This window comes from Cannabis sativa, chromosome 8 (assembly GCF_029168945.1).
Source record: "Cannabis sativa cultivar Pink pepper isolate KNU-18-1 chromosome 8, ASM2916894v1, whole genome shotgun sequence".
NCBI lineage: Eukaryota > Viridiplantae > Streptophyta > Magnoliopsida > Rosales > Cannabaceae > Cannabis > Cannabis sativa.
The window spans coordinates 37,489,157-37,511,914 of record NC_083608.1 but is presented as its reverse complement, the minus strand read 5'-3'; the positions used below and the strand labels follow the sequence as shown (position 1 = coordinate 37,511,914).

At 32.9% G+C, this 22,758-nt stretch overlaps 2 protein-coding genes and 1 long non-coding RNA gene across 3 annotated transcripts; 1 reads left to right on the top strand and 2 right to left on the bottom strand.

Annotated features, from left to right (window-relative positions):
• Positions 1-4,008: 4,008 nt before the first annotated feature.
• LOC115701080 (multiprotein-bridging factor 1b) lies at positions 4,009-6,779 on the top strand. Its single transcript, XM_030628778.2, has 4 exons — positions 4,009-4,647; positions 5,129-5,212; positions 6,199-6,281; positions 6,392-6,779. Exons 1-4 carry the CDS (start codon positions 4,512-4,514, stop codon positions 6,509-6,511), a joined length of 423 nt encoding a protein of 140 aa, XP_030484638.2. The 5' UTR covers positions 4,009-4,511; the 3' UTR covers positions 6,512-6,779.
• An 867-nt stretch (positions 6,780-7,646) lies between these two features.
• Positions 7,647-9,421, bottom strand: LOC115701058 (phospholipase A1-IIdelta). Its single transcript, XM_030628749.2, has one exon. It carries the CDS (start codon positions 9,037-9,039, stop codon positions 7,840-7,842), a length of 1,200 nt encoding a protein of 399 aa, XP_030484609.2. The 5' UTR covers positions 9,040-9,421; the 3' UTR covers positions 7,647-7,839.
• Positions 9,422-13,845: 4,424 nt separating this feature from the next.
• On the bottom strand, positions 13,846-20,651 carry LOC133030292 (uncharacterized). The gene is made up of 2 exons (XR_009684142.1): positions 19,506-20,651; positions 13,846-14,325 (listed from the first exon to the last, which is right to left on the bottom strand). It is a non-coding gene; the product is annotated as an uncharacterized LOC133030292 (long non-coding RNA).
• Positions 20,652-22,758: the final 2,107 nt, after the last annotated feature.

Below are 22,758 nucleotides of genomic sequence, written 5' to 3'. Positions count from 1 at the left end.
ATATTAAATTATATTCCTTAAGCTTTTTTAGTTATTAAAAAATTTTCTTAAACTATTGAGATTGTTGCATTTAAGAACATTTGTTTAGTTTCATTAAATTTAACTAATTCTGTGATTGATTATGTACTAAATCATGCTTTCTAGACTTTGAGATGTACCAAATCATATCCTTCAAACTTTGAGATGTACCAAATCAAATTATTAAAACTTTAATCCATGTTAGACTTTTCTTACTAAAATATAAAAAAAAAAATTAAAAAATCAGTTCTTAAATCCAACAATTCTAATAATTTAGAGAAATTTTTAATAGTCTTAAAAATTTAAGAGATATAATTTAATATATGTTAAAATTCACAAAACAAAAAATCTTAATTAACTTTTTCTTTTTTACGAAAGTAACTATTATCTTTAAATACTTATTTAAACAAAGTAGAACAATATTAGTGAAAAAAAATATTATTATTTTTTATGAATACAAATTAATGCTATAAATTTTAATTAAGCAAGGGAATAATCAGAACATACTTTTTTGCTGAATAATAATAATTTATAAACCAAACAAAAAATCTATAATAATTCTTTTAGAATAATTGACTAATTCTATGGTCATTTCATCATTAATAAAGTAATTTGAAAAAAGCACTTTCCGTATAATAAGTGATGTGTGGAATAAAATTTGTGTTCATATTCCACGAATTTAATGATCGAATTATGGTTCCAAACCACTTTGCATAGTTAGAAAAAGGTCAGCACATAAATTTATATATATAATTAGGTTAATGTTAAGTAATATTAAGTAATAATATTAAATGTAATATTAGTTTTTTAAATGTTATGGTAGCGTTTGGTAACACTTTTTTAATCAGTTTTCTGTTTTTAAAAATGGAAAAGTGAAAATATTTTTTAAAAATATGTTCTATAAAACTGTTTTTACTTTTTAATTTTATAATTAGAAATCAAAATTTTAAAAACAAAAAAAGTTCACTTTCAAAACTTTTTTAAGCAATTTTTTTTCTTAATCAATCCTTTGGATATTACAATCAGACCCGGACCCAAATCCCCTCCTCACGGCCTTGGCGCTGAATCTGGCTTCTGACCCGAACCCTAATCCAACCCCGGATCTTGACCCGACTGTAATAAAATCAAATTTACAGAACACACTTTTGTTTTCTGTTTTTAAAATTGAAAAACAAAAGTGGTTACAGAACGCATTTTTGTTTTTTAAAAATAAATTTTTTAAACACAAAAATTTTACTTTCATTTTGTGATTAAAAAATTAAAAAACAAAAGTGTTACCAAACGGCACCTATATTAATTGTAGGCTAATTAGTAATTTTTCCCCTCGAACTTTGACATGTACTAAATCATGCCCCCTGAACTTTTTTTACCGTTAAAAATTCCCCCCGAACTCTTGAGATTGTTAAATTTAAGGACTTTTGTCTAATTTTAGTAAAAAAATTCTAACATGGATGAAAGTTCAAGGGGCATGATTTAGTACATATCAAAGTTTGAGGGGCATGATTTGGTAGATATCAAAGTCTAGGGAGCATGGTTTAGTACATAAACAATCACTGAAACAGTAAAATTGAATGAAATTAGACAAAAGTCCTTAAATTTAACAACCTCAATAGTTCGGGAGGAATTTTTAACAGCCAAAAAAGTTCAGGGGGCACGATTTAGTACATGTCAAAGTTCGGGGAGAAAAATTACTAATTAGCCTTATTGTAATATATGTATATTAAATTTTTTTTAATTAGATAATGTATTTTTATTTTTTAATTTTTAAAATAAAAATTGAAATTTTAATTTTTGAGAATTTTTTTTAACTATTCAGGCTATATTGGGTGCTTTTAGATGTAATTATATATACGTAATTTATATGTATATAAAAAAATAAATTTTATTGTTATACGTATTTTATATTGATCTCCATATAAAAAGATTATATTAGAAAATATTTTGATACAATTTGAGTTTGATTAGAAAATTAATTATTTTTAAAATACATTTTATATATTATGTCTAAACATATATTTAAAAAAATAATGATAATGATAGATACATTTTTATAATTTGTAAGTAACAGAGTATGGTTATGATAAAGTGTACAAATTACTAGAAGCATATATATATCATTATCAATTTTTTTGAACAATATTATTAATCATTTTTAAAATAAAAAATTTATCATGAAATTAAGATTTAAATATATATTTTATATATAGATGTGGTTATATATAGATATAATTTTTATGATTAAATATATATAATAAAATTAAACTTTTTTATATAAAAAATTTACATAATTTTTATTTTTTAAATATATATAAGAATATTATAAAATTAATAAATAATAGGGAAATTTTACAATGCACCCCTTTAAAATAGATACATTGATGCACTCTTATTTGTTTTAGCACCCGAAATAATTTTTTAGTCAAATTTTTTCTCATGGTCATGTACGTTATAGTTATTTAAGACATCCTGCAAAATTTTAAGAAATTTGAAAAAGTTTAATATGCCGAAAATTACGTTCAAATAATGTATTGCACAAGTGACTATTTTATTTTATACGCGTGTAAAATAGACTGCCTGAATATTATTTTCTATATTGTAAATTATTCGGAATTTCTTAAAATTTTGTAGGTTATCTTAAATAGTTATAACGTACATGAATATGAAAAAAAATTAGACTAATTTTTTTTTTAAGGGTATATGAGTACATCCGTGCATTGTAGAATCACCCTAAAGAATATTCTATTAAGTAATTGGGATATTTCGTTAAAGTTAACATAGAAAATCTAAAAACACCGTTAAACTAAGAATTTTGTCACGTAGCCACATTTTATATAGAATATTCTGTTAATTAATTAAAATATTCTGTAAAAGTTAAGTAATTGTGTCGGAGTGATCAATCATTCAATGTCTCTTGGTGGTGGAGGCCTTTGGGGGTTTCAAAGGTTTCAGGCTAATGGAGAGGAAGAGAGAGAGTCGAAAGAGTTAGAGAGAGAAATGTGTTTTTGAAAGGGTATACCATTTTGAATCCTATGCTTTGCAAAAGTTATTGATTGGACTCTCTGTTTTGTAAAATGACAAAAAGGACCATATATTTTTCAAAATAGTAAAAATAGGATCTTGAGTTTAATTTTTGACAACTTTTTTTTAATACAATCAACTTAAAGACAATTTATAATATAAATAAATACAGAACATATAAATATTTTTGTCATAACACTTTTAGATCGGATTACGATTAAATTTTATTTTGATAAAAAAAATCAATTCAGGGTCTTATTTGTACCATTTTAGAAAATACAAGGTCTATTTTGTTATTTAACAAAACAGATGGTCTAATTGGTAACTTTTATAAAATACAGGGTCTAAAATAGTATTTACCCTTTTTTAAATGCAAAAGTATAATTGGAACCAAAATGTAATACAGTAGAACCTCTATTCAAGAATACACTTGGGACCAAGAAAATAATATTCTAATTGAGAGGTTATAACTAAATAGAGTTACACTTGAAAAAAAAAATCAAAATATCAAAAAATATCAATGTAACAAAAATACCAATAAACAATTCTTAATACTATATTATATTAAAATTATTTTCGAGTACATATAATATTTATACATGTACTATATTTTGAAATAAAATTATTAATTTTACATAAGTAAATTTATAAAATATATGTATATATTTATTTAAGATCTAATTATTCTTATATAGAGGTATATTTTATTAATACGGGACTTAAAAAATGTATAACTAATTACAATATAGAGGTTATTCTTATTTATAAATAGCATAATTTTGATGATGCTAATATGGTTGGTAATTGGTATGTTTTAAATTCATGTGTCTTGTGAGGTGGAACTTTTCATTTTATATGAATTTTTTGGGTCATAGGCTTGGTGTGACTCGGTAATAATTGCGCCTGATAGTTTTTATGATGAGATAATTACCACATACTTAAATTTTTATTTTTTTTACTTTTATATTGTGGGGTAGAATTTTTGTCAAAAATACTATGTTTTTTTCTTCAAAAATACTGTGTAAGTTTTATACTGTGTACTGTGTTAAGTTTTCACTGTTGTTCTACTGTTGTTTTTTTAGTTGTTCCACTATTGTTTTTAGTTGTTTTGTGTTTACTGGTGTTTTATAAAAATACAATATTTTTAAAAATATTTCCGTATGACAGTATTTTTGTAAAAATTATCTCAAATTTCAGTATTTTTGTAAATTTTCGTTTGATCACTATGAACTTTTGGGCTGAATGTTAGGCTGGATATATATAAGAGTAGCCCACAACTTTTGACAGCCGAAAAATATCAGTGAGCGAGAGAATCTGGGATTAGGGGAGTATATAAACTAATCCAGGCGTACAGACCAAGCATAGTCATCAGAAAGGAGATATCCCCAAATTTCATTTCCACAAAGCCCTAGTTCAACAGATAGAGGAAAGAGAGTGAGAGAGAGAAAGCTCAATCAAAAGCCATATCCATAGCCATGTCAGGACACATCACTCAGGACTGGGAGCCCGTCGTTGTCAGGAAGAAGGCACCTAACGCTGCCGCCAAGAAAGACGAGAAAGCCGTCAACGCCGCTCGCCGGGCCGGTGCTGAGATTGAAACTCTAAAAAAATGTTAGTATTTCTGTTTTATATTCTTTTCATTTTATATATTCTGTTTATTTTCATCGTACATGACATGAATGAAACAGAAATGTAAAACATATAATCTAAAAATTATTATTTATCTGATTTGTTAAAGGTTGTACCCAAACATATATTTTGAGTCGTGATTGGTAATTATTTCGAATTTACTGTTCTGTATTCGTTCTCTGAGAAATTCACTTAGAATTTTGTTTAATTTTTATACATATTAATATTTCTTAATTTCTATGTTTATATGAATTTTCGGAAATTTGTTTGCATTTTCAAATTGGATTACTGAAGAGATCTTGTATGTTACCGTTGTTCCAGAACCTTAAGTGCATAAACTTAACTATTTTTGTCTGCATATATGTCGATTTGATTTCTATTAAAACTCTCGTGGGTTTGCGTTTGGTTTGCCGGAGATTTTCACCATTCCTATATTCTGACCTTTCCCCCTTATTTGATACAGCTACCGGAGGAACAAACAAAGCTGCCTCTAGTAGCACATCCTTGAACACAAGGAAGCTCGATGATGAAACAGAAAACCTTGCTCGTGAGTTAGTTTGACTTTGCTTTGTTCTCTGATTTGTTGAATTGTTCATTTGTTTGTTTTCCATGCTTTGTATGATTTAGAAAACAAACAAGACAATCTATTTTTGCCTGCTTTTGTTGGTTTACAATTAAGTTGATAGTCTTTAACACCTGGCTGGTATTGCAGTTTTAGATGTTCTGGTTGGAATTTGTATGGCGGTGTGAATTTAAAATATTTCGCTTTTACTAATCAATTTGTTTATTCTCAGTGTCTCTCTGTGCTTCTCTTTTATGCTCTTAGTATTATATTGTTAAACACGTCACAGTTTTTTTTTTATTCTTCTCTTGCGTTTATAATAAATTTGGTGCATGATAATTAGTCATCATTGATATTTATCTACTGCAACAAGGATAAGCACGGCATGTGGTTTTGGTTGAGGAAATAGTATGTTTCATTAATTACTGACAAAAGTGGAAGACTATAAAAAAGTTGTTTGGTTATTCTTTCAAAGGGGAAATATATCATTACTTTCACAGTTCAACTAGAAAATGATTTCTCAGAGCAGGTACTAGTCTGCCGGCTCATTTGTAGTATTCAATTGTGTATGCTTATTATTTTACCTTTTGGTAATATGATGGAGCTTGAAGAAGGTACCATTGGCTTTCTTAAAGTGCAAGTATTGGTTTTCATTGAATCAGCGTTCCTTTCATTGTCTGCTTAGTAATGTGTTGGTTTCCTTACTATACGACTAAGGATGTCTAACGAATCAGTGGTTTTTTCATGGTGTTGTTCAATTAATAAACCTATTCCAATTTTACTTTCTCATTCTAATTCAATTGCTTTTTTTTTTTATTAAATCATGTTGCTATGTTCTTTGTGTTTAGATGTTGAGTTGAATGAATTTGTATAGCTATATGCTATTTGGCTAAATGATATGGTTTCGAGTCATGTTTGTATCTGTTGGGTTGGGATTTCCTTGCATAACATGTATATCATTTCAAGTACAGATGATCGTGTACCCACGGAGCTGAAAAAAGCTATAATGCAAGCTAGGATGGACAAGAAGCTCACCCAGTCCCAGCTCGCTCAGGTAGACCACCCTCTCTCCCTCTTATTCTACTACCAAAATGCTACTCATTAGCGCATTATATATATGTATATATTATTGATATCGTCTATAATTTTTCAATTTTTTGGCAGATTATCAATGAGAAGCCCCAAATTATCCAGGAGTACGAATCTGGTAAAGCAATACCAAATCAGCAGATCATAACAAAGCTAGAGAGAGCTCTTGGTGTGAAATTACGGGGAAAGAAATAAAGTAATCTTTGAAAATTAACAATGGAGGAAAGCTTCACCTATGCTGTGTTTGGTTGAAGTTTTACGCATGAATCTGTAATAGCTAATCTTCCGAAGACAAGACTTTATGTGCAGAAACCTATGTTTTGCAAGAATGGTTCTCTAAATTTTCTGGTGTGATGACTCTTAGTTGGAAAATCTTCAGTCTTTCTAATGCTTTCCTCTTTCCATCAAGAACAAGAGCATTATGCATTGTGTTGGCAATATAGTATATCAGTTGTGGACCGCATATGCATGTCTCACTTTTATACCAGGCTTTTGTTTCACGTTCTTTTAGATTCAAAGGTATAGCTTCCTATTTTACTTTTATAATATTACAAGAAAAGAGATAATAATTAGATCTCTTGGTCTGAGAGTTGGTGTAAGAACCCGTAAACGTCCCTCTATCTATCCTGGACTTAAAAAATGAGCCTTCTAAATTAATGCAAGGCAAGGCATTTAGCAATCTCATCAAATACAATAAAGTGTAACAAAACATTACCTGAAGGATGATGAAGTAAACTATGAGTCATACCACGCCCAACTTAGCATTTTCGGTATATCATCTTAAAATATATATTTTATATAAATTAATGATTTTTTAGGTAACACTTCACGTAAGATTATTGGTCTTACAAACTAGATCACATTGTATATGTACTATTAGTAAAAGCACTCTAACGAACAACACTAGAATTGTTTTAGTGCCTATCAATGCTCTCATTAACACAGCTATATTTATAGTTTTTGCTTGTCTATTTTTACAAATTCCTTTTCAGGATCAAAAGCACAAATAGAAGGATCAAGATTGTCTGGCTAAATTTCCTGTCAATTTTTCTGTCCATCCAATCAAAAAATGCCACATCAATTAATGAATTGACAGCCACGTTAACTCCATTAACTCCATCCATGACATCAATTTACACACTTAACGTTAAAATGTAATATGTATTACTGCGACCTATCACATTTCTCTAAGCAAACTTCTATTTATTTCTTTTTTTTTATCGCTTTATATTTTTTACTTACTCTATAAGACAACCATCACTTTTATTTTTATTATTATTATTATTATTATTATAATTATTATATATAGTACAATATTAACAATTATATATAAAGCCAAAAAATATTAATTTACTAATAAAAAGCATTCAAACAATCCAACAGCTTCTTAAGCAACATTAACATTTGTATCTCACATGGGGCGTGGCTTTTCTGGTGGGTGGCAGAGATTTAGAATTAATACAAGTTTTGAGAACAAACAAAAATAAAGGTAGACCGTAGATGGCGTTACTACTACTTAAAAGTCAAAACTCAGGCACAGGCAAATCTTCATCACCAGGTGAAGTTAAAACCCAGTCCCCACTAGCTTGATCAAATACCATCCCTTTATTCTTCTCAACCCACCAGGAATCTGGAATCAAGTAATCATCCTTGAGAAACCCCGAAGACTTGTTCACAAATGCCAAGCTCCTCTCCACTCTCAGCTCAAACTCCTCATCTTTCCCATTCCAACCCGCCACCACATGCAAAATCCCCTGCAAGTTGTGCCAGTCTCCTGGCACCATCGACGCCTTCAAGTACTCTGACTTTCTAGAATCAATCCGCAGCTCGGTCCCAATATCCACGTACCCAAGCAGTGGCCCTGGATACAATGTTATGAGGTCAATGGTGTTCCTTGTGTGGAGAATCTTAAGATTTTGATGACTTTCCACCCTTTCTCTAAACTCTCTGTTCCCCACTTGAGGGCATCCGAAGACAAAAGCAGAGACTGGAATTTCCTTTGGAACGACGCCGTTTTCAACTATATCAAATGCGCTTATAACAGCCAGACTGGCCCCCAGACTATGCCCGGCGATAACTACGCTCAGTTTCTCGTCTCTGTACTTGTTTATCAAGCTCTTGATTATGGTCGAAAGTTGAACTCGTGCGCTTGTTTTCACGAATGGGGAATTTGGATTGTCCGATGTATATATGGTAAGCCAACCTCTCATGACCCGAGCTTGATTCTTTTCATCATCTTCATCTTCACTACTCAACAAAGGCTTGGCAGACTCTGGATCAGCTCCCAACACGTTGATCCACTCGTAGTCTCTGATTGTGCCACGCCATGCCACGTAGATTTCTCTGCGGCCAAGGGCTTTGCTGACCGTGTCTGTCGTTACTGCCACGTAGCCCATCCAATTGGACTCTCGGTCCCATGATTCGCGGGAGCGGGAACGGAGTAAGATGGCCTCAGGGACTCTAATTCTAGCTGTGGCGTAGAGGTAGGAAACGACGTCGTAGTCGGTGCCGTTTTGGAGAAATACTTTGCTGAACAGAGAGGACTTGCCGTAGCGGCAAGCACCGCAGTACTTGGAGTTTTGGTCGCTGTTGAAGGAGTCGTAAGTGACTTGGCAGAAGTCGCCGCAGCGGAGGAGGAGTTGCCGGAGTTTGAGGTTTAGAGGGTTGAGAATGCCTTCCCAGTTGTTGTGTCCAAGGAGTTCTTCCCATGTTGGTTCCGCCATTATTAGAGTAAGTATTACTACCAATTCAGAAACTGAAGGAGAAAAAGTTGAAAATGCAGATGAATAAGAATAACAGATAGGGATAAGATTATAAAGGATTAATGGTTGAGTTTAATAGATAAATATATATATTTTTTTTGTTAAATATATGTATGTTTGTTTGATTTTGTATTCTGGCGAGGTACGTATATTATTTTTCTTCAAGAATATTTTTCACATGTGAAATAAAAGTACCATGGTACCACTTGATGTGTAAAAGATGAAACGCTAGGAGAGAACAGAATGGATAATGGGATGAGATGGGTGGTTGAGTTGAATAGGTTTTTTATTTATTTATTATTATTTTTTTATTGTGTATTTGTTTGTTTTTGTGTTCGTGTTAGGTATATAAGTTTTCTTCTTCTAGAAATTCTTTTTAACATGTGAAAATCATAAATTGATTATGTTTGGAAGTATGTTATGTGTTTGTTGGAAAAAGACTTACCATGATTTTGTTGCAATTATTTAAATCAAATAACTAATAAATAATAGAGAAGAAGATGAAGATAAGCTTTACGCGGCCATTGTTCAAACTTTAAAGCTTTTAGTTAGTTTGACACGTGTCTTTTCTCTTAGTGAGTTCTGTTACATAGTTGTAACAAAATCCCAAATCTCTTTTCTTTCCTTGTATGAGCTTAGCTCTATATATTGTAATCTAAGTTCTATTTTTTGATTAATGAAAATAATACAATTACTCAAAAAGCATGTTCTGTGGTTCAGGCGGTGACTGCTTTACAAGAAAAGGGAACTATAAAATACACTATTGTGGTAGCGGAAACGACGGATTCTTCGACCACATTACAATACCTCGCTCCTTACATAGGAGCAGCACTTGCTAAAGCGAGAATGTCAGCTTGAGTAACGCAAACATTGTTGAGAATCCAATGCCCCGAAAACCTAAGGGTTCCTCTGCAAGGTTCGTCCACGAAGGGTGAGTCAGGGCCTAAGATCAGGCCGAAGGCGTAGTCGATGGACAACAGGTGAATATTCTGCATTCTCTCAACTAATATGGTATTAGAATGATAATTCGGTTTCCTTTTTTTTCTTCTTTGATCTTCTCAAGATCAAGTTCTTCTTCTTCACGCAATAATAACCAAGCATTATACTCGGAGCTCTACAAATGATGAGAATGTGGATACTTCTTCTGATTCCATTCCGAATCCTAAAAGTACCTCTGCTCCAAATCAACAAGCTCTCCAGGAAACTTGAGATCGACCTGCTCATGAGGACTTATCTAGTCCTTACTTCTTAATAGGGGTGTTCATCAAACCGCCCAAACCGCTCAAACCGCCCGCACCGCACCACACCGCAAAAAAAAATGCAGTTTGAAATTTTTTGTGGTGCGGTCGCGGTTTGAATTTTTCCTAAATCGTGCAGTGCGATGCGGTTTGCGGTTTTGAATTGTTAATATGCGGTTCAAACCGCACCGCACCGCATATTATAAAAATACCAATTTTTATATTTATTTAGGTCCAATATGTGAATATTCAACTTAAAGTCTACTATTCTTTCAAAAGAAAAAAACTTAAAGTCTACTAATTATTGTATTGTTGACACTTAATTTTTTTTTTTTCATATTTATTTTCAAGCCTTATGGTATTTTGATTGCTCAAAATTTGTTGTATTTGTGATAGTTTAATTATTTAATGATAGTCCAAACCGCATAAACCATAAAAACCGCACCGCACCGCACTATTTTTTGCGGTGCGATTTTTGCTGGTTTTTAATTTCACAGTGCAGGTGCAATTTGGGAAATTTGAAAAACCGCATGTGCGGGTTGGTTTGAAAAAATAGTCAAAAATCGCACCACCCGCACCGCGAACACCCCTACTTCTTAAGCACAAGAGATCATTTAGGTCTTTTGCTTGTTTCTACTCCTCTCACAGGACCAAGGTTTCAGTCCTGGCATCGAGCTATTACTGTGGCTTTTGCTACCAAAAATAAGACTACATTTCTTGATGGCAGTCTTCTAAAACTAATTCCCTTCAATCTTACACTCTGTTTTGGACCAGATGTAACAACATGGTGATGTGGTGGCTTTTGCACTCTGTTTCTCCAGAGATTGCACAAAGTATCATATTCTTCAATTTTGCATCTGAAATGTGGAATGATCTGATCGATTGGTTCAATTAAGAGAATGGACCTCAAATTTTCCAGTTGAAGGCAGAGCTTCATAGTATTCAATAAGGAGATCAATCCATCAACTTTTACTTCACCAAACTCAAATCTCTTTGTGGAAAATTTAAGGAGTTCCAACCTACATCAAAATTGCACTTGTGGTGCTCTTCAACGTCTACAAGAATTCTACAACATGGATCAGGTGCTTCAATTCCTCACTGGATTAAATGAATTTTATAACTCATTGAGAGCTCAAATTCTTCTCATCAATCCTTTACTTTTCATTTCAATTTTTTTTTCCATGGTTGTTCAAGAAGAACAACAAAGAACACTTGGATCTAGAGTTCCTCTCATGGCTACTGTTGTTTAGCCTTTGAATTAACCTAGAAGCAAGAAACCTAGGCCTTCTTACTCTCACCGTCACAAACATAGCCATCTTGTTGACAAGTGTTATTTTCTTCGTGGATTTTCCCTGGTTATGGTGATAAGAACAAATCAGAGAAATTAAAATCCACTTCTTAGGCCAATCAGACAGGCACAATTCAAGGTTCAAATTTTGCACATAACTCCTACTTTGAACCTGTTTAGACTTTGTCCACTCCTCTACCAGATCTCACTACTCACTATCACCTTCTTTACCATCTAATTATACTGCCAATACTGTATCTCAAACAAATGACCTATGACACAATTGCCTTGGTCATCCATTTGTAAAATTTCGACAGGATTGAATAAATAGATTGGGTTTTCTTTTAAAAAACAATCTAGGTTTCATTGCTCTACTTGTCATCAAGCCAAACAAAAAAAAACAACCATTTATATCTCATAAAATTTTTCTACAAACTTATTTGATTTGCTGCACATAGATGTTTAGGGACCATTTAACTTCCCTAGCCTTGAAGGCTATAAGTATTTCCTCACTATAGTTGATGACAAATCAAGATTTACCTGGAATTATATGATGAAAATCAAATGAGAATTTCAAACTCCCATTCCTCCATTTTATTCTTCTATACTAACTCAGTTTTTAGCTAAAATTAAAGCAATAAGAACTGACAATGCCAATGAGTTTAATGTAACTTCCTTCTACACCATTACAGGAACTATGCACTATCATTCTTGTATTGATACTCCACAATAAAATTCAATTGTGGAAAGAAAACACCAACACATTCTTAATATGGCTAGAACACTCATTTTTCAATCTCAAATTACGTTGGTCTATTGGCCATATGTAATGGAAACAACCACTTATTTGATAAATTGAACACCATCTAAAATTCTCAACAAAAAATCTCCTTTTGAATTATTACGTAACAAACCACCCTCCTATGCTCACCTGATGAGTGCACATTTGTACACTCATTCTTAGTCAATTATTAGATGGATTAGTATTTATTTTTGTATAGATTTGATGTATTTTCTTCAAGTGTGTAGGTTTGTGCTGAAAAGATATTTTGTGATTGAATGAGATCTTTGAGCCCATTTTGATAATTATTTAATTATTTTCTCGAAGAGCTTATGAGACCCAAAATGATAGAGCTCGTTCCTAGATTTCTAAAACATGTTAAATCATCCCATTTAGAGTCCAGACGCAAAAGTTATGCATGATTTACTAAGCAAGATCGAAGTAGAAAATTTTGGTGCTGTGCGCTATAGCGCAGGGAGTCTGCGCTATAGCGCCCGACTGGAAAAAAAATGATCTTTTACGAAAAAAAAGATATTTTCAGCACGGGTTCGAGATTTTTTCTCTTAAGCGCTATAGCGCAGGGTATAAGCGCTATAACGTAGCACTTATCATATTTTTTAAAAAATTCTAATTCTAAGAGGATTGATCTATCTTGGTTGACCTATATAAAGAAGCATGTAAATCATATTGAGAGACGACTAGAGAGATAGAAACAAGCGATTTGGAGATTAGAAAACACATTGAAGAGCAAGAGAGAAGAGACTTGAAGCAATCATCATCAACTTCCATCATTAAGAGTTCTTCTTCTTCTTCTTCTTCTTCTTCTTCTTCTTCTTCTTCTTCTTCTTCTTCTTCTTCTTTATATAGTTATTTAATTATGAACATGATTATTTTTGTTATTATGTTTGTGATTATGAACTAAACACTCATTCTAGAGTGTTCATGAAACTATTTTAGACTATGAATTTAAATTTTTGAATTATTCCCATATTTGTTCTTGTTATTTTTTTATGCAATTTTGTGCTAATTATCATCTTCGTAATGCTTGATCACCATTCAGTAGTATAGAGATTTTAGGTTTTACACTTGAGAGAGGTAATCTAAAATCAGACTTAGAATTGCATGACATAGAAAAAGTGTGAGATTGAGCGATTCCACTAATTCTATGAGTTTCATTTAAAGAGAATCATATTGCTATATGAGTGCTTATTTAATTAACATTGAATAGAGATATCGTGTTAGTTATTCTAAGTTAAATTTATCATTGCTCCAATAGGATTCTTGAAACTACAAATTATAAGATAAATTGGGATAATCGATAAATGGAGATTCATAGTTTGAAATAGGGAAACCAATGCTCTAGGTTTTTACTTTCTAATTAAAAATCGTTGTTTGTTTATTTATTTTTCTATTTATCTTATTATTTTTTTATTAATTATAATTTATTTTGCGTTGTCTAATTAAACTATAATATTTAGTAAAATTTAATAATCAATCCTTGTGGGTTCGACAACCTTTTTAGTTTTAAAACTTTGCTATAACAACACTGTACGCTTGCAGTAAAAAATTGTGTATCATCACCTCAAAACTTTTGAATGCCTCGCATATGCCTTTACTCTTGATCAAACAAGGCACATGTTTTCACCCAACTCCTGCAATACCTCATCCAAGAAAGGAATAGTCATGTCTATACGCCGAGTGGCTGACTCAGAAGCCTTCCTACTAGCAACTGACCCCTCTCCTCTACCGCCCCTCCTAGTACCTTGGTCGACAGACTGAACTATAGGCGACCCAGTAGGTGCTGGCCCCTAGTGGAGGGGGAGGCAGTGATGGTCCACTAGCATCTGCACCGCGAGAGGTCCTGACCACCTTGGCCCTCACTTGACCGGTGGACTCATCTAAAGGCCCACCTACGAGACCTCTCATCCTGGAAGACATGCCTGCAAAATGAAAGTAGCAAAGTCAGATGGCATTCAAAAATATTCAACACAAGAATAAAAGTATGGTGTTCCAAACAATCAAATACCATCGTCATCAGAAAAAGAGCTATTAGAGCTCACAATTACAACTTTGCCCTTGCCCCTAGCTGTGGGTACGGGGTGTGTAGGTCTATCAGAAACTGGACCTCTAGGCCCGATACAAATAGAGGCCTCACCAACTTGACCCCCGCGGGATAGGCGCCTACAAAGAGCTCTCTCTCTCCCTCTCCTCTCAAGATTCTGTACAATACGAGACAAATATGCTTCTTCATCATCCAAGTCAGGACCTTGCCCATCTCTAGGGCAGGCCACACTAACAGCTGTCATTCTCGCAACCCCACGAGCAAGGTGATATAAGCCATGTATTTGAAAGTTGTCCACACTGGTCAAATGGATAATATTTCTCTATTCAGCCGACAAAGAAAGGATGTGATTTGCTCTATCTCTTATCTCCAAAGTAAGGATGGAATGTCTGAAGAGCGGCACCAGTTGAAACTCGTGGTGCACAATTTCGCGAAGGCCTTGTGCCATAATGTATTTTTTAGCATACTTGCATACTTTTGACATGGCCTTGTAGTTGGTGTCACCCAACCATTGGTGACCAAGATGGATGAAATAAAAATAGCCAATTCTGCTCTGTTTTGGCCTAGATTTCAACTCAAAAAAGTACCCAATCTCATAAGGGGTAGGCGAAGGCCAACCAAGCTCCCTGTACAAAACGAACATCGCCGAAGGATATTAAGTGCTCTTCGGCATGAGTTGTGTTGGGCACATCCTGAAATAGGCTGTAACGTCTAAGAAGTAATGATGAAGCGGCAACACCGCCCCATGCTCTATATGGCGCTCTGACCATGCTAGCTAGCCCGTAGGGGGACTGTGCGTCCTACAGTTCTTACAAGAATTCTCACAACGAACACCCCCAACAAGGCCACTAGTAATGACCTTGTCAAAAGCCTCACTAGAAAGAACGGAAGCTGGAGAAACCCACCTCGTCTTAGGTGGCTTCGAATCCAATATCTCCGGCACAGGAGACTGTTCTAGGACATGATCTAGTCCTATTACTGAAGGCGCGACAAGACCATTTAGCGGATTGCCTCAGGCGTCATAATGGCCCAAGGGACGGTTAGGGAGGATAGAACATGTCCTACATTTCCTCCCCCTCACTGGAGTAGCCTCCTCCAACTTTGATTCTACATAAGAGCTCCTAGTCTCTGAGTCCACCTTGCTCAGCGTCGACAGGAGGCTGGGCAGTCTCTTCCTCCACTATGATTCGACCCCTTATGGCTACCATGGCCACATGTGGATCGTACGGGGGAGCCCTACGCAAAGTCTCTTTGTGCTTGCCATTAGTATGAGGTGAGTAGGAGACCCACACAACTCTCACTTCCCCAATTAACCACCGATCACTACCTGTATGGAAGAAATAAGGGGAGGTGAGCAACCTGACAAAGCTACAAATATATTCAAGTCAACACAACTTTCAACGACATCTTCCAGAAAAAACAAAGGGTACAAGGTTGACCAACGACCAAGCATAATCTTAGGTACAATTACCAGGACACACAGTAAGTCCTAAATTGCACAATTAACTATAATGGACTCATTATCTAGCCTTATACAGAGTTTCCAATAGAAACCACACATTATGCCATAGTTGTATATGCCTCCAAGGCCGCCATAAGACTCTAACCGTGGTCCAAAGAGGGAAAAGAACTGGCTGCCCGCTTGGAGCCTTGGCCATGGCCGACCAGTGTTCCATGTCCTAGAGGTCGAACAGACCCCAAGACCCAGCTTAGAGGCCGGCCAGGAACCCTAGTTCTAGGCATAGGCCGGCAAGCCTAGGGACACAGTTCCCATGGCCGGCCAGACCCCATGAAAGCCACCCATGGCTGGCTAGGCCCACATGTGAATGGATCAAAATATGTGATTTTTCAAGAACTCAAACATGCTCTTCGTGTTCTTTGTGTTCTTCGTGACTCAAAGAGCCAAGAATCACAACGAAGATCAGATTCAATTCTTTTTTATCAATAAATCACACATTGTTCATCCTAAGGCTATCATGCGGATCAAAATACCGAATGGATTACAATCTAACGTAAGAATCAAAGCATGTTCAAAAAAAGAAATAATATTCATGCATTCATGTCAAAGTCATTCAAATCAAGTGAAAGAGAGGAAGTAGAAAGCTTATCCGTAACTAGATTTTGATGAAGACGAAGATGGGAAGCTTGGATTGTTGAAATAATGCAAAAATTCCAAGGAGATTGAAGCCTAGAGGTTCGACCACTTAGAGGGAAGGAGGAGCTTTTTCAAGAGCCAAAATCTAGTAAGAGAAAGTAAAAGTAAAAAATGAAAGTGAAAAAAGGATTTTCCTCCAAAACTCACTTATGTACATGTGGGCCCCTTTTTTTTCTCACTTACTTCACCAACTCATCATAAAGATACATAAATGAGTTATTTTTCTATTGCAACAAGATCAAACAATCAAGACAAAATGCTTCAACACACACACAAGTTTTTATTTAGCAAAGCTAACTACAGTCCCAACAACATCAATCTTGCTGGTAAAGTCCCTATCCTTACAAACATCCGCATAGGGATTTGGGGAGCAGATGATATCCCAATTTTTATCCTCATGACATGGCATGCTTATGTGGACGGAAGTTGTGCCACGTGGTAGTACACTTCACCAAAAGGAAGGCTAAGTCAGCATTTGAGCCAACAAAGGCCCTGACACACAAACGGGGGTTGAGTGACAGTCTTACTCGCTCTCGGGAGCTAGCCAGCCACCCCTGGCCGACCCTATGGCTAGCTAAGCCAGGTTACGGTATCATGGCTGGCTAGCCTGTCCAGTACAAGGCCATGGCTGGCCAAGGATTGCTCAGTGGGTCCCACAAGACACACCTACACGTGGACATCATAAGTGGGCTGCGAATTGGGCCTTAAAAGCCCAACAGACAGGCTCAGAAGTTTCTAGAATCTAAGGAAATTTTGGTCTTATGTAAATATCTAGCTAACTATCATATTTTCAAGGGATTTAAGTTGTAAACCTAGGGTTTAGGCGTCCTATATAAATGCCTTAACCTCTAGCTGAAAAGCTAAGTTGCCTAAGCCTCCTCTTTGCTAGAAATCTCATATTCTCTAAGTGTCTAACTCTCTCTCTCTCTCTCTCTCTCTCTCTCTCTCTCTCTCTCTCTCTCTCTCTCTCTCTCTCTCTCTCTCACACACACACACACACAGTATCAATACAATTAAAAGGGGAGTAGGTTATTATCTGCTATCACAAGGGGGCCGAACAAATCCCGTTGTCTATTATTTCTTATTCTTATTTGTGCACACATGTAGCAAGCATCAGATATGTCGATCCCGCTGTCAGTTGATCACTTTTCAGGGTCAACAATCAATATTTTTTACGAGTTCTTTTCTTCTACTCTTTTCTTATGTTCTTATTTAGTTGTTATTAGATGTTTACAATGATTATGAATAGCTAGACTTTTTATTAGGGTGTAAATGGAGATTTTTTTACACTTTATTTTTGTTTTAATATGATTTAGTTCTTTCCTCAATTTTTTGTGCATCTATTTCATTCGCACTTAATTACTTTTAATTGCCTAATTATCACTAATTAATTGTTTAATTGCAAAATTTGAGAGGAGAGTATTGATTATGCTATAGTGAAATAGACATAGATTTCGATATATTGACCACTTTACGAGACCGCTCGTTATCAGAATGAAACTACAATAACTGGAAGAAAAAAAAAGTTCTCATTATTAAAATTAGCATAAAAATAATATAAATTAAAAGAAGATTTCTACTATCCTTCTCAAGTGATAGAAAAATTATAAATGCAAATGAAGAATGATAAACTTACATCGATCAGAGTCATACCAATTACTAATTGGATGCTGTTCCTCATAATCTAAATCATGGTGCTTTGAATGGCCAAACTAAATTTGTATTTCAGAATGACAATTATTCCATGCTTGAAATAGTAGATAATTAACAAAATGAGTTGCTTCTTTGCATACAAATTAATCAAAGAGTGTTATAGCAGATAGAAGAGTTATAGTGCAATTTAACATGTTTATGTATCACAACCTGTAATATCACTAAGAATGCTAAATAATTATTTCACTTCTCATCACTTTATATGTTACTAAATCATGATATGAGGTGATACATGGAAGAACAAAAACAAATGATTCTTTCTAAAAATCATTGTTCATGAAGGTTTATCAAAAAGTTGGATTGCTTAAGTCAGCTACAATTATGTTACCGTCAAATAAAATACAACACCATTTTGAGGGATTAAGCCAACTTCTAATATATACATCTACCCACCAATATGGATAACATAACAGTTAGATAATTAGCGAAATACATTCAACAATCACAAAGCCCAAACCATCAAATGTAGAAACTAAATTGATTTCCACAAAATTTACGCCCAAATACAAAATAAAAAAAAAAAAAAAAACAAATAACAGAACTATATAATAGTCTTCGAAAATTGGAACATGAGAGACACATATACCACTGTTAACATATATATACCAATGTATCCAGATTTCAAAACTAAAATTATAAAGTCTTCCTATTGTTAGAGAACACTATACTTAGTGTTTGTTAGGGATATTGAGCTGGTTGTTAGTTACTTGAGTCTATTGTTTAATTTAGTTAGTTTTGTTATTCCATCATAGAATTAGTTTCTAAACTTGCTTAATAGTTCTCTGTTCTATGGCTATATATAATCATCTACTCTATCGTAATCTTTCATTAATGCAATAATAAAGTTTTTCTTTTCTATCACTTTCACTTTCGTTCATACTCTTTACACCTACTACTTAAAGTTAAAGGCATATATCATGTAATCCATTGTAAATTATACAAACAAAAACAAAAATAATTTAAACTTGCCCATTCTAATCACTCATAACAACAACATCAACAACAACAATGCAATAATTGTCCTTAAATGAATTTTACAACTGAGTTCTTCTATTTAGTTCCCCTATTCCTCTGAAGAGAAAAAATTTGAAAGTCTTTGCCCTTTGTTCAAGAAACAAATTCACACATCAAAGATAATCAAAAATAAAGAAATATTAAATATAATAATATTGACAAAAATTAATACTAACCACGATGCGGATCTCCGACGTTACCTACAGTAACAAACACTCGAGAGATATTCAATCTCAAATGGTAACTCCTATTGGATTGGGCTTCACAAGAAGAAAAGCCCTAAAGCTTTTCCTTCCTTAAATGGGAGACTGTTCCCTTTATTCAATAAAAAAATAAGAAAAAAAAAGCACATCGTAATCCTCTGTTTTGCGGATGGCACAAATTAACATTTATTAAACGATGTGTCACAATATTATTTGTTCAGAAACACCCCAATATAATGGCATGTTTAGTTTATTGTAATCAACATTGTAATGGAATCATGATTACAATTCTAATATTTGCCTTTAACTCAGTGACGGACCCAGAATTTAAAGTGAACGGGGGTAAATAAATTTAAAAAGAAAATATAAAGTGTAGTTAGTTTGTTCGAAAACACCCCAATCTAATGGCATATTTAGTTTATTGTAATCAACATTGTAATGGAATCATGATTACAATTCTAATATTTGCCTTTAACCCAGGACCCAGAATTTAAAGTGAGGGGGGGGGGGGGGGGCGTAAATAAATTTAAAAAAAATATATAAAGTGTAGTTAGTGGGGTTTAAACTTTTACCCTCTAACCTATTTACCAACTACCTTAATTATTACACCAAGGTTACTATTGTGTCTATAAATATCATCTTTTAATACAAATATATGTTGTAACTAATTAAAATACATATACATTTTTTTCTCGCTACAATGTGGGTCTGCCCCTGCTTTAACCTCTAGTAATGACATTTTTCAGTGTAATCACTATTATATTTTTTTTTGCTGAAACCAAAATTTTTATAAAAACTAGAAAAAAAAAATCAGACAGATTAATCATGAGTAGCGACAAGGGGTGCTACATCCCCTGCACAAAGAGACCCAACGATGTTATGGGACGCAGCCCAAGCAACCATATTGTGAGCAACAATATTTTTGCTACGAGAAATCCAAAACACACAGCACTTAGCATCAAAATCCAGACAAGAAAATAAATACAAAAACAGATTAGTAAGCTTCCAAGAGGAGATAGAAGAATCTCGAACATCACTAACAAGAGAGAGGCAGTCTGAGAAGAAGAGTCACTATTACATTACTTGTATGAAAAGTGATTATACTCCAATACCTCACGAATTCTCATTACAATTACTTAAAATGACTATCTTATCCTTATTTTATACTTTTTCTTACTAAAGTAGGGATAATTTTGTCAATTTATTATCCATTTCATTCCAACAACAAACCAAACATAGCAATCAATTCCTATTACAATTTTTATTTCATTACATTATTATTACCATTATAATTACCATTCCATTCCACCAAACTAAACACCACCTAAGAGCATCTCTAATAGAGTGCCAAAAAAGTGGTGTATTGCTATATTTTAGCACACTTAAGAAAAATTATATTGCAATAGTGTTCTAAAAGGTGTGCTAAATTTGGCACATACTAAAAGTTGTGCTGAATTCGGCACAAGATATAGCATTGTGCTAAATTTAACCCACAATAAATGCTACTTTTTTATTTACTATAATGTCACTAATTATTATGATTCATTGACTTTTACTAAACTTTATTTACTTTATTTACCATATTACCATTATTTAAATAATAAAAGAATAAAAAATAAGAAGTTTTGTATATTCCCACTAAATATGAAATGACTTTCAATATAATCAATTATTTTTTTCTTATTTTACATATTGTGTATTGGGACACAATTATAAATAGTGAGCTAAATGTAACACAAGCTCATTTTTTGTGTCAAATTTCCAAACTCCAAAAGTAGAAAATTCCAATAAATATTAATCATGTTTATTATGAAAACATTATGATTGTTATATATTTGGTGTAACTATTAAATAAATGTAGAGGAATGCAGAGCTCTTCAGAATTATATGTGCTTAAAAGGATCTAAATTTTCAGTACTTTATAATGATCAATGCTGATTTCTAGATCTTTAATTCTTCAAATTTATCGTTGAGTCGTTCACTTAAAAATTTGAGCATAGAACCATGCACAGATTCATTGTTGTCATTGCTATAGATGAAATACACATTTTAAGATTACTTGAATGATATGTATTCTTTCAGTTAAAATTTTTGAATAAAAACTAATCCATGATTTCATCTTATTAGGATTGGGAGTCATCAACAACCACTTTTCCTGTTTCTTTGTATAATTTTTAATCTTTTAAGGCAACTGGACATGATTTGGGTTCTTTCCATAATTAAAAACGAAATTTACAAAAGTACTAAAAAATACGAGAAAGTTTACAAAAATACTGAAATACAAATTTTTTTATATTTTTACTGTATTAAATTTACAAAATACTGTGTTAAAGTTTCAAAATTACAAAAATACTGTGTTTCAGTAAAATAAAAAAACAAATAAAAAACAACCTTAAAACAACTTAACAAAAACATGAAAACAACTATAAAACAACAAAACGATAACTACAATTCAACAGAAAAAATAACAAAATATTGACCTAATTGCAATAAGCAAAACAATATCAAATTCTCAATACTTTTTAATATTACAATTTTTTTACTTAGTTTTGATAACTTGATTGTACTATTACATTATTTTTTTTATGAAATTTGTTGTTACAACTTTATTCTTGTAATTTTTTTTTTCTCTTTTTCTTTTTGAGTTAGTGATGGTTAAAATGATAATTTATATTTTAAAAGTTAAATAAATAGTTACATTAATAATAAAAATTGTAAATCTTATAGTTTCAAAATAGGGTATTATATAATGAATATATCAATATCTACTACGACACATTGTGTCAATTATAAAAACGAAAATCTTATCTTTGTATTTTTTATAAAAATGTGTCAAAAAAATAAACTAAATATACGTATCTACTTCTAAAAGCAACACACATACAATAAAAAAATTATTAGGAATAAACTAAAAACATACACCATATATATACACATGAATAAAAAAAATTATTGTTCAATAAAAAAGATTATGGAAAACCACTTAAAAGAAACTAAAAACAACATAAAATAGCAAAACAAAATGCACGTACATACAATAAAAATATTGTCCGAAATAAACTAAAAATATACAAGATAAAAAATACACATATATTGAACAACAACTGTACCCAAAAAAATACACAAAAATAACAGAAAAATAACTACAAAATACCTAAACAACAACATAAAAATAACTATAAATAACAAAAAGGCAGCTATAAATCAGTACAAAAATAACAAGACA

Coding starts and splice junctions, on each gene's coding strand:
- LOC115701080 (XM_030628778.2), top strand. CDS start 4,512: ATGTCAGGACACATCACTCAGGACTGGGAGCCCGTCGTTGTCAGGAAG. Junction 4,648..5,128: donor GATTGAAACTCTAAAAAAAT/GTTAGTATTTCT, acceptor TATTTGATACAG/CTACCGGAGGAACAAACAAA. Junction 5,213..6,198: donor TGAAACAGAAAACCTTGCTC/GTGAGTTAGTTT, acceptor TTTCAAGTACAG/ATGATCGTGTACCCACGGAG.
- LOC115701058 (XM_030628749.2), bottom strand. CDS start 9,039: ATGGCGGAACCAACATGGGAAGAACTCCTTGGACACAACAACTGGGAA.